At 33.7% G+C, this 13,361-nt stretch overlaps 1 protein-coding gene across 5 annotated transcripts in view; it reads right to left on the bottom strand.

The window, feature by feature from the left end:
- PCLO (piccolo presynaptic cytomatrix protein) overlaps nt 1-13,361 on the bottom strand; it is a 313,514-nt gene that overhangs the window by 37,233 nt on the left and 262,920 nt on the right. For all 5 annotated transcript variants that reach the window (XM_072327118.1, XM_072327119.1, XM_072327120.1 and 2 more), the window contains 2 exons: nt 4,237-4,378; nt 1,281-1,348 (listed from right to left, as the gene is read on the bottom strand). In XM_072327118.1, coding sequence (XP_072183219.1) covers nt 1,281-1,348; nt 4,237-4,378 — 210 coding nt within the window. The remainder of the gene's footprint in view (nt 1-1,280; nt 1,349-4,236; nt 4,379-13,361) is intronic.

Genomic DNA, 13,361 nt, shown 5'->3' with positions numbered 1-13,361 from the left:
ACAATTATCTTTTTGTATTAAACACACCATAACAAAGTAAAAATGGAAAATTCCTGATTTCCCATTTTCTTCCCACCACCTCTCTTTTCAAAGTAGTTTGTTTTAAAAATATTTATAAGAACCCTTGAATAGATTGAAGTTTGATAAGCAGCTAAATTTGGATTTTTGCATGATAGGTAATGTATTCAAGGATTTAGCAAAATGCATGTACACGGAACAGGATTCTTGCTTTGAAAAAGAGAGTTTTAATGTTTTGCCCTCCAAATTCTAGTTTAATTTCTTCAAATATGTGCAAAACTAAATTATTTTTACCTCAAATATAGCAAAAGCAATTATTACCTCATATAAACAGATTGCGGAAATCTGATAAATAACAATCTTTTTTAGAGTGTACTTAAAGTGACTTCAATTGCGTATGTAAATTTCAATTTATGAATTAATTAAAACTCAAGGTAATGCTGAAATTCATTCAAATGATAAAAATATTATTTTAATAATAAATGAAGGTCACAATAATTAGGTTTTATATTTGAGGTCAACAGAAGCATATACTTGAAAGAAAATACCTTAAATGTAAAGGGAAATGGAATTTTCTTAACATATTCTTCAATACAAAACATCGAGTCTTAATTTTCATGCAATTGTCTATTATTATACACAGTGATCACATTGCACACGTATCTTTTAACAGACATCCTGTCAGGCTCTGTCCAGCTCCAATACTACAATGGCTCCTTGTTTGGTAGAATCGCATTAATGCAAAAAAAAAAATAAAATCTCCGGGTTTCCCAATCAAATAAGTGTTTCACTATGATTTAAGAGCAGTCGTCAAGCTTGATGTATTTAATGTTAATGTTTTCTATAGTGAAGAAAATTAATTTATTCATGAAATATTCCAAAATCCTATCAAAATAGAGCCTGACAGCTACTGGATGTTTTCTACCAATTTAATGGGTATTGAGTCAGCTCCATACTTCATATTTTTTTAAATTCCAATACTATGAAAAGCAATGAACATTGAAAGACAGATATTATTCATTGCAATTGATTTAATTACTTTAAATAAACAGGTAAAACAAGCTTCTCATTTAAACTGAAGACTCATTACACTGGTGCTATGTGCAAAGGGCCTTTAGAATAAATGAAAGAGAGAACCTTAATGTATAATACAAAGAGAGCATAAACTAATCCTTCATAGCATAACAATTAAGAGAAATCATAGTATTAGTTTTATAAATAGAAGGGAATACCACTGTAGCGTTGTTTATATTTCTTTTTACCTTCTGCATCAGTTAATCCGACTCCTGACTGCTTTATTGGTTCTTGTCCATTCTGGCTCATCTTCCCACTGTTAAAAAAATAAAAAAAAAAAAAAAAAATCATAGCTGTCAGTAAAACCATAGTGAAATGAGATCTAAGTAAATGGTTGGTATACCGAAGCCAAAGAATCTTGGCTCAGCACAAGAATAATTTTATTGAAATGAAATAAATGTACATATATATTTATGTAAATTCAAGAAAATAAAGAGGACAAGGGCTTTTTTTCTATTGCTATTTAAACAATTCACATCACTTTTGTTTTTGTTTTTGTTTTGAAAACAACTGCAATCATGTCTTACTAAACCTGTGCATTTCTGAAGAACGAAGCAATCAGAGGCTGTTTGCAACCTGCCTCCCATCAGTCTGGGGTTCTGCAAGCAGCCTGCATAGCTCTTAACCTCGCTTTATCCTGTTCTGTTCAATGGTGAGAAATGAAAGGGGTTGCTATTTGTTCTACAATACTGTTACCACAAAGGTAGAGTTTGAATGTGGTATTTTCTTTCAGTGACAGACTTAACAATACAGTTTAGGTTCATCAGAGGAGACTAAATATGAGATTTTATCTTAAAGCAAGGTGAGTGGAATAAAACATATGCTTGTGGACCCAGGATATAGAAAGAATCTAACATGGAGGAGAGTCTAGTTGTCTATTTTCAGTTTATGAACATTAGTTAAAAATGCTTTTATTTCCTTTCTCCAGTCTTTAAACATACTTGTTGTAAGCACTAAGGCATGGCATTAGCCACGATCAAAAGCACATCTGCTACTGTGAGCTATTTATGTTCCTATTTACAAAGCATATTATGTGCATGATAAAAGAATTATTAGACCCTGCATGTTGTTCAGTTGCTTTTTACATTTGCATCCTAAATTAATATTACTTTACGGACATTCACAGAATCATAGAATGGCTTAGTTTAGAATGGACCTCAAAGATCATCTGGTTCCAACTCCTCACCATGGGCTGGCTGATAACCAGTCGATCAAACTGCTGTAGGTCCCTCCAACCTGGTCTTGAACACAGGGATGGGACATCCACTGCTTCTCTGAGCAATCTGTTCCTGTGTATTTCAGGCTGCAAGAGCACACTGCTGGCTCATGTACAGCTTTTTGTCCCCCCCAGATCCCTAACTCCTTCACAGGACTGTTCTCACTGAGTTCACTCAGCCTGCAATAGGCAAAGGCTATACAAAGGCATAGTTGTTGTCATAGATGGAAATGTATTTTTCAAGGACGTTAAAAATGAACAATAAGCAATTTTTAAAAATTCTTTCCTAAGTAGAAAGGCTACAAAATTTATTCATCTGTGTATAGCTGTATAAAATGATTATTTTCTCTTGATATTTGAAACAATGTTTACTACTGGCATGTAATAAAGTAAGTATAATATAAATAATAAAATAAAATAATGATATAAAATGAGCACTGGAACAGGTTGCCCAGGGGGGTTGTGAAGTCTCCTTCTCTGGAGATATTCAAGACCCACCTGGACACCTACCTGTGACCTGGTTTAGGGAACCTGCTTTGGCAGTGGGGTTGGACTCGATCTCTGGAGGTCCCTTCCAACCCCTACGATTCTGTGATTCTGTGAAGTTAATTAATCAAGCAATTCCCATGGTGTTACTACTTAAATTCTATTTTTTATTTTTTATTTATTTTTTTATTTTTCATGGTAAATTTCATGACTAATCATTCAGACTAAAATAAAGAGTATAAAACTCAGCTGTCAACACTTTTCTACTGGTAAATAGGACATTCATTCTAAACAGTGTATCGCCAAATATGTTTTTATATGCCGAGACTTTTAAAATCATTTTGATCACTTAATACTTAATTGTGATCAGTGGTCTCATGGGAATACTGAACATCCATGTACAGGATCAGAGTCCCTGAAGTAATTATCAAGCCTATGTAAACATAATACTGATTAGAATTTCGGTCGAGTATATCATCAGACATATAATTTTTTTATTAAAACATTTTCTCTGAATGTGATTTTGAAGATCTCTGCTGGTAACCAGTAATTTTGTCATTCAATTTCATATATAAAGTCCTTAATATTAACAAAAAAAAAAAAACAAAAAACATATTTGGTGTCTTTGTAAATGTTTGACATAAGTTTTAGAGGTTCAAAATCAGCACATCACAATATATTGAGTGAAAGTTTCAATAAAGATTAAGCAATTGGCATTCCACTGCCTGGGCTGGCATTGCTTTCCTGGATTCTATTGATGAGAAAGAAATCCTAGATTAGTGACTGTTGGTTTTTTTCAGTCCTTTGTATGTTGTGATCTTACTAAAAAGAATGTTGAATATTTAGAAATAACCCTGCTCTAGAGAATGAATTGAGCCTTTTCTTGTAATCCTCCTTTTATTTTTTAAATTCAAGCTTTTTACATCATGTTCTTGTGAGTACTATTTCTGGACTGAAAGGGAAAACATTTAACAGCTACTGCAGATACTGAATGAGCAACAACCACTGGCTAATATTTTAAGAACAGACAAAAAAATCATGATCCAAACATTAATCTGATGAAAAGAAATTACTTTTTTTCTGTAAGGGAAGTTCAGGAGGAGATCATTCTGAAAATCTAAATGAATCAGCCTCAAGCATGGGAAAACTGCACTTCTAAGCCGTAACCCAAGCCCATCTCAAAATACTTGCATCAAAGGTTGGGGTGTCTCTTGTGTGACAGCAATAAATTCATGAAGTTTAGGGAGAGGTTTTGACAGTTATTAACAGTTCAACAGAGCCAAAGGAATGTATGAGCTCTGAGAAATTATACACAGTTTACTGCTTTTACATTGTGTAACTCAAGTCTGCATAGAAAACTACATACGAAGATGGCCAGCAAGTGAAAGCACTACATATCATCAGTGCACAGAAGATTCAGAATATTAAAGGAAGAGCCTTACATTCTTGGGATGGGAAACAGATTATTCTCTCCTGTGGCACTGCTGCTGCCTTCACTATCCATGCTGTATCCACTGCCAAAGCTACTGATTGACGAGCCAGTGGAGACAGAACTTTCTGCAGGTCGGTGGTTAGTAGACCTTGCTGTACAGACAGGAACAATGGGTTACAAAATGCCTTCTAAAAAATCAGTGCCATTCACATTATGAAAAAATGGAATTTATCAAAATTATATGTTGTAAAGTCTTTTACTTTTTTACTTTATATTCCAGTGTTGTTGTATCATCTTTTGCAGATAATGTTTATTTTCACATAGAATGTGTTCTAAAACAAACAGAGCATCACCAGAATATTTTTCTTCATTCATGATAATAGTTCAGATCAATAGCCTGAAGGAAAAGAAGAATGGATTAAATTGATTAACACTGCTTTTCTGATTAAAGTTACAGAAAACCGGTAATTCATCCAAAACATTTTGTAGGGTAACCCTTTAAATGTGCTAGGCCTTCCTCTTGATCTTCATGAAGCATTCATTACATTTTGTGACTCTGAGGAAACTGAAATATGTGTACAACATCTATAGTCACAGAAGCTGTATAAAGACCTCCACCCCCTTCAGACATAACACTGCAACCATACTACATTTCTCAACTGCTTCTACATATCTGGATATCTCCTACTCTCTGCCTGGAACTTCAATGCATGTATTTTGATGGGATTGTACTACTCATGCTTAAAACACTTTGCTGTGTGTCAGATGAATTATTTCGTATTTTGGATACTGTTGTATAATGTAAACAAATTTTCCAATATTCAGTTTTTAGCAAGTTGAGAAATATACACAAGAAAAAGGACGCAGTGACATTACACATAATAATCAGTTTACACAAATAGTAGGAAGACCATTCTCATATAAAATAATGAAATTATTAGGGAAATATTAATAGAAATCTTTTAATTTTTAAGTTTTACATAGTACATCTACTATTGCCATGCTTAATCTTTTCCAACTGCCTGAGCATATATACCTAAGATAAATCACTTTTCTGTAAATTTATTATTACTCTGCGAAGTCTTAGTGAGGTTTTCTCTTGCCTTGGTGAACTGCTAATACAAGCAGTTAAAAGAGATCCTTTTGTAAGTAAGAATTTAATCAAATATCTAAATGGAAATTACTTCAAATAAGAGCCAGAGCCCCAGTGGTGTCCTGATTTAAGCTGGCATCATTTTTGCATGACTGGATGAATAACATTTTTGATTAAGACTGCTGAATGCTTCCTAATGTGGGACCAGGAAGCTGAATGTAACTCTTCTAATGTGTTGTAAAAACAAATCAATAATTGATACTGGATTAAAAGAATGAAGAATTTCACATGCCATCAATCCTTGAGCCAAACAGTCTCATAAATTTCTTTTTTAAACTCTATTAACTTCATCTGTTTCACTAATGCTTACAGCCACAGAGGAATCTGTCAAGGTAAATTATTTTTAGACAAAAAATATTCTTTAGCTTAAATTCTTTTTTTGAATGATAATGCAAATTAATAAACTGTAACATTATTAGCAGATACTTCCAGTATCTTCTCTGGAGGAAAAGATATCCTTGTTTTTGCAGCACAGGCAGCCAGACCACTGCAGTATTTTCTCTTCAGGTAGCTATGAGCATTAGTTAATCCATCATGTTCATTCTGTGTTGCTGTGAGTCTCATGATTAAGTCGACGTGTCAGGAAACTGGTGTTGGGAAATGCTGGGCAAGAGAAATGCTGGGCACTATGTCAGCTTCCATAAACTAAACAGCCTGTGTTGAGGCTTTATCATGCTTGCCTGAACTAATCCATCACCTCAGTTCTCATGATGGTCGAGTGAGTCCCCTGTCTGATTTCTGATGTTTGTTTGGGGTTTTGAGGTGTTTTTTTTTGTTTGTTTGTTTGTTTGTTTTGTTTTGTTTTGTTTGTTTGTTTTTTGCAGTTCTTATTTGTTGTTGTTATTGTTGGTTTGTTGGTTTGTTTTTAGTCATGACATGACAAATGCCTCATAGACGAGAATCTGGATAGCTACACATCTGCAAAACCCACGGAAGCAAAGGCAATATAATGTTAGCACAGAAAGTGTATCTAGTCCTTCTGTTAAGAATGAGCTTACTCAGAATGATATAGATCTTCACCAGAACATTTGTAGTTCATATCTGGGCTCATATTTATAATGACTTTATTGTAAAATGTAGTCCCTGAACTCAGTATAACTGGTGAATTTCTAAAACCAGTGAGAACTAAAAACGAGTTTAACATGACCAAAAGCCTTGAATCTGGCCTTTATAACTTGTTTAGAAGTTTTTTACATTCATTATTAATCAAAATGCAATCATCTCCTCTAACACAGCTATATTCTAATGATACATTCAGTGCTATATTTTTAGTTTCTCTATCATTTTGTCTATTTTATGTATTTTTCTGTATTGATCATTTTCAGAAATTTCTCTTGCTGAATGCTTATAATGTGCCTAAATTTAGATTAATTACTGGATTTTTTTTTTCCTGTCTTCTGTAGCTGAGGAATGAACTACGTCAGTTTAAAAGAGGAGATGAAACTGAAAAATAGATCTACAGATGTTTTTGTGGAAAAAAAAAAAAATAATAATCTGGGTACAGAGAACTCCTCCATAACTCATGAAACATCACATTTTCTATATATCTGTAGTTCTTACAGGCAAATGGAAACCTGTAAACTGATGCTGCTGGATATATGATAATTTTTAATATGAGATGCTGCTGCTGTTGTATATATGAGAAAGGTGTGATGAAGGCGTTGCTTGCAATATTTTGTATGAGTTAGAATAACAGCAGTTAGCTTCATACTCTGCCAAGTTTATATATTCATTTCCAGTTCTACACCTTGATTTCAACTAAATACAAATGTTGTCTTAGGAACATCAGAGGAAAGGCTGAATTCTTTATGATGCTCTTCTAGTCTTATTAGATCAAGTAAGGTCTTTGAAGCCCTCGGAGTAATCACCACATTGACTGGCCAATTGGCTACATACGGGACATACATAAAGGACACAGAACTAAAGTGAAATTAAGGCAATTTTACTTCCGAATTAGAGATTCTGCTGACAGCTGCTTATGCTAGAAAATCCCTAATTCAAAGTTCTGGAGAATGGTGCTTATCGGACTTTAGAGAGTTAAATAATTTACTAATGATTCACTTTAGTCTTTTGAAGTACAGTGTTTATATACTTCTTTATGGAACTGCAGAAGTGCCTGATAATGCAAGACATAGTCTTTTTTTGCCTAAATATGTGGCATTCAGGGAAATAAGAACCTGTTAAAAGACAACTGCCATCTTTTGTCTATTGCGTATATACAGCATGGAGGAACTATGTCTTATTCCTTCCTTGCCCTTTTCTTTTTCAGATCACTTCCCAGTTCTTCAAAAAATGGTTTAGCTTCTCATGGTCAAGGAGCTGCTATCAGTTACATCTGATATTGATGAAAATACTCCAAAAGCTTCAGCAGATGGAAAAGACTAATTTTAACTGAAAATTATTATCAAACATGATAAACTGGCTTCTTAGTTGGAGAGAAGAAATATTCTCTCCACTCCCTTCTTTGTTTATTCCTTTTAAAGGATATTCCATGCTTTCTAAGTATGCTTTCTAACTTCATTGATATCTGGGCTGTCCAGCCATTGGGCTGTTGTGAGCAGTTATCAGAAATGAAAGATTAATGCTCTAACATGGGCTGCTTCCTCTGAACGACTGAACAGAATTTCTGCTATTGTAGCTGAATTGGTGTTCTGTTGATTTCACTTTCTTTTGTCAATTTTACTTAATCTGTGAGTTCCCTTACTGAGAAGAAATGTTCTCTACTTTAAAGTTCTGTTTATGGGTAGAAATTTGATACTTAGTAGCCAGCAATGCAGTGTTAATATTAACACTTCATAATAATTTTCTACTATCTTTTCAACAGGGTGGCATGAGCAAAAGTTTCAGTTCAACCAATCTCCTGAATAAAACAAAAATGTTGGAAAAGTTCTTGATTCCATAAAGGAATCAGATTCTAAGGAAGCGAAAAATAATCTTGTCCCTGATGTAAGACTTTTTATCCAAGAAAAGAGTGGTCATGAAGAACTGATACACTTTTTATTCAGCATTGATTACAAAGGAAAAAATAATAATAATAATAAAAAAATATTCCTTTGATAGAATAACATTAACCCACATATTCTCTAATTCCTTCTTGGAAAAAGATTCATGATTTAAGAAAATTTTGGTTATGAACACAACAGGGAAAACAGGTAAGTTCTGTTGTTGTATAAGAAAATATATTGAATTCAAAGGAAAGAAAATAATTGAAGATGCCACCTTTTTTGTTTTGTTTTGTTTTGTTTTGTTTTAATGTAAGGAGGATGTTCATGCAAAACCTTTTGCTGTGAAGGGTGAAATCATTCAGAAGCAAAAAAGCAACAGTCCAGTGATGTCACCCACTCAGCTGTCCTTCTAGTGTGAATGGATAGGAGGGAAAAGGGGGAAAAAAAAGAAAAAGAAAAAAAGAATAATAATAATAGAAAAAGCATGACTGAGAATGTCTGGGAATAGAACAGCCTCAGCTTTCTTCTGGTCATTACACTGAAGAAACTTTTTCTTCCTTTCAAATATATGTTCCACTTCTCAAATATGTGTTCAGAAGTGACAACTCAACTAACAAAACACACTGAGATAGACAGTCTGGTTTGTAATCCAAACAGAAAAATGTCTTTTAGCCAGTGTTCAGCATTAAACTTTGAGATTTTGCCTTTAATTGTCTGAAAAAGTGTTATCATGAGCTGGCATTCTTGTGACAAGCCCTGAGTAGCAAAGAAGGCTTACACCCTCCTGCACAGCAATTCAAGTCCACAGAAGCAGGTGAAATCACAGACCTGCTTTGGATACTTATCAGTTCTGTTCTTATCATATTCTGTTGATATGGCTGTCAGCTGCATGTTTTGTGAACTGCTAACAGAGTGAAAATACAGAATAAATAACCAGTGAGCAATGCCCCAGGTCAGTTCTGGTAGTCTTCTCCCTTCACTCTTCATTACTCAATATTTTAGATCATCGTCTCACCTATTTCAGCTGCATTTGTAAATCAAGTATGGCTTTGACCACACACCAAGAAGCAATATTTTGTGAGTTTTACACTCTACTTTTTGCAGAGCAATTTATTATTTGAGGTGAGTAGTGGTGGCAGAATAGCACTAATCTCAAAATGTAGTGATGGTATTTCTTTACTAAGAAGAGTAATTCTGATGAAATGATTTTTATTTATTTATTTTTATGTGCTCCACCAGCTTCAGCTACCATCTAATAGACTTTGGAAATAGGAGTTATCAAATGAAGAATCTGAGCAATTTCCAGAAATTACATGTCAGCTCAAAATGGTGGAAGAGTAAATAGCAGGAACGGTCAAAGCAAAATGTGCCAACTTTTAGACTAAAACAGGACTCAAAAGACAGCCTCAGATTATTGGTGTCTGCAGAGAGTGAGGACATACTGTTCTTGTTCTGATAATGATTCTTGGAAATGGGTTATTTGTAGCAGCATGAAAGCCTTTTATCTTGGAAATTAAGAAGCTGGTGGAAGAGTTTATAAAAAATAGCTTTGGTCAGTAAATTAAATAAGTGTGAAAGTAGTATCCTAAATTACTGTAGGAACTGAAAACATATCTTTGCCTATTAAATATGTGAAAATGGGAACCCAAATAAGGAGATATTTAAATCCATGCTCAATCCAATACAAAAGATTTACAGAACCTAGAAATCAGTTTCCATTCACTTTACATTGTTGTGAACACCAGTTTATGATAAAGACCATTCTTGCTGATTTAAATATTTTATTTTACTGTATTTTATTTTATTTTATTTTATTTTATTTTATTTTATTTTATTTTATTTTATTTTATTTTATTTTATTTTATTTTATTTTGTCAGAGAGTTATAAATTACACAGTGCTGGCTCAGACCTGTATCACGGATTTTATGCTTCCAGGAATATCCTATTGGTAAATACATCTGACCACATTTTTGAATGGCTTTAACCTGTTGCTATACTGACACAAGTGAACTCTTGCCAAAGTTGGTGTATGCAGGAGACAAAAGCAGGGATATTGCCGTTTGAGCTAAGGTTTTTTGAACTGGGGGTCCTCAAGAGGTGCAATATAACAGACTGTGTGATCTGAATGCAGTTATTAAAATGTTTATACACAGTGTATTACTAACTTGCTGTGTTGACTATTCCATTCCATAAAGCAATGCCAATAAAGTAGGCTGTGATGGGTGTGGGTAACACAACCACCACACAGAATCTATTCAGGAATGTACTTGCAAAATTATGGTACCTTCATATTTATTGTTCACTATTGTCTCAACTTTTGAAATTGTTGAATCATAGAGAAAACCTCTCTTTCCTAACAGTATTAGCTCTAATAATAGACAATTATCTGACCAACACAATTACTTGACACACAAATATCTGGGAAGTAATATCCTCCTATGGTATCACAAAAAAAATGTTGTGTGGCAATAGAAAATGTAGAAGCTTAAATGTTCTGTATTAGATGTGAGACATGCATTAGTGTTTTTTGTTGTTGTTTCCCAAATGCTGTGATTTTAAAATGTCAGAAGTTTTGGGTTGAAGAAGTTTTGAGTTGAAGAAACCTTGTCACATAGGTGAACATACCTATTGAGTACAGTACAGGAAAAACAATAGAAATTGCTGCCACAGCCTCCTTGTGATATCTTTCTGTTATATCAGTAGATGTGTTGGGAACTTTAATTGAAATACAATGTATTTTTGTTTTTTTCTTGAACATCAGCTAATCATCAGCTAATTCAGGAGGAGAGCAGTAATTTTCTCCTGCTGCTTGTTTCACATTTGCCAAAGAACATAAGAGGTATACACTAAAGCAGCTAAAAGCTCTGATCTCTTTTGGCATCTACCACAATCTGCATGCTCAAGAAAGAGGGTAGTGACTCAGCATATCTCTCATGAGTGCCAGTTTGGAAGAGTAGAAAAAAAATCATTAAAGTACAATGATATTCAGGTCTAGATCATCCACTTAGCTGTTCAGATACTCATATATTGTGCTCAAAGAAACCTATGAAGAATCAGAATAGACTTCTAGAAATTCTCTTATTTGGTTTTAAAATATGTTCTTCCATTGACTATTTGATATTTTAAAGTAATAAATTTAAACAATGTAAATAGTATATTTTGGGTTAAAACTAACACACCTTCCTCTGCAAATAAAGACAGACACCCCATTAAATTATACCCATTAGGCAGGCATATAAAACATCTGTGTGAATATGAAAGCTACGTATGAAACTGCATACTTTAAAACTGGCCATCTGGGTGTGTGGAGTTAGTACACCTTTCTATTTCATTTGCTGAATTTACTTCCACTTCTGTTGCTGAAGTGAAATTACTTTCTTTATCAACCTTCCCACTTGTATTGTTAAAAGTTATTAAAACTAAGCTGTGTAGTTTATTTCTTTTTAACTATTACCTATCTTAGAAAAGGCTTTCTACATAACACCAGGAAATAACTATTGCAGATGCACCTGCATTTTTATATGCATATATACAGATAACCAGTAATTATGGTATATGAAATTATTTTATTATCTGGAGAACTCCAAAATCATTTATTATATTTTAAACATAAGTGACCTACCAATAAATTTTCATGTAACAGGCAAGATCTTTCTGTGGAATAAATTACTGACATAAAAGCAGATAATGGGCTGATTTATAGTATCTCAAAAACTGACTAATCTGGTGGATAAACCCTAATACACAGTTTATGTTGAAAGGAATGTGCTTAATTTTATGTGAATGTATAATTGGCTGTGATTCAAATGTTTCACAGAAGTGAATTCAAATTAACTTCTGTCTCCCTCTGGCTTGCAACCCTTGCAGCTTCTGCCTTCAAAGGCTTTCCTCTGAAATGTTATTGTTCCCTCCTGAAGGGTGTGAGTGGAATGCATATTGTGCAATTTGTTTAGTTGCAGATTGGACTCTTATCTCTCACAGGCAACAAGGGTGCTGTACTTCAGAGTATAATTTTAATTAAGTGCTGTAGTTGAATACTGGCTTTTACAAATGTGCTGAACAAAGTCTTCTGCTGTAGCTTCACCTTAATTTAAAAACAGACCAATTAAATCTTTTTTTTTTCTTTTTTTTTTTTTTTTTTCTGTTTAAAACGAAGAAACAGTTCACCCTAAAAAAACGTAAGGTCATGTAGATTCTCCTCACTCACAGCATTGTGAGTGATGTTTTTGTTTATGATTTCCTTTTTACTTTTCATCAGCCATGCAATTAACTTAATAACTAACAAAATGTATTTGAGGGGAAAGGTCATAGGTCCAGACATAGAGAACAATTTCTCTGGGACATTCTGAAGGTTCTTTTCGTTTTGTTTTCTTTAAGTGATAATGCAAGTGGAAAAACAAAAAACAAATTAAAAAAAAAAAAAAACAAACAAAAAACACCCAACAACAATACACACACACACAAAAATTATTAAGTTAAAGGAAGAAACTCTTTTTAAGGGTTCTCTTAAGTTGTGTGTGGAAGGACTGATAAATATGCAATATAGTAGATATTTTTTCCTATCACCATTGTGGAAATATCACTATATTGCTACTACACTGAGTTCCTGGCCTGAAAAAAACAAACAGCTGTCTTAAAAGGTGCTATTCTCCAACACATTCAGATAAATTGATGTGATAATAATAATAATACTGTTTTACGTTATCTGTAATGGCTTTGTAAAGAAAGGTCTTTTGCCTTTAGTGACAAAAAATGAAATATCGGTCCTTAATAACTTGCTAAGTCATCTGTTCTATTTCATAAAGCCAGATGCCAATAAAGTAGATCATGATGGGGGTGGGTAACACAACCGTGCAGCACCCCTGCAGGAATGGACTTGCGAAGTGAAGATGCCCTAATATTCATCATTTACAAATGTCTCAGCTTCTTGTTGAATTAGAGGAGAAATCTCTTTCCTTCACCTCCCCTTCTTCCCTCAAAGAACTTTGAAAACTTGGTGTCTTTTTCCATTTAAGCTCGTAATCTTTCCTGGTTTA

This window comes from Excalfactoria chinensis, chromosome 1, assembly GCF_039878825.1.
Source record: "Excalfactoria chinensis isolate bCotChi1 chromosome 1, bCotChi1.hap2, whole genome shotgun sequence".
NCBI lineage: Eukaryota > Metazoa > Chordata > Aves > Galliformes > Phasianidae > Excalfactoria > Excalfactoria chinensis.
The sequence above is the reverse complement of the archived record's forward strand: the minus strand, read 5'-3'. Positions and strand labels throughout refer to the sequence as shown.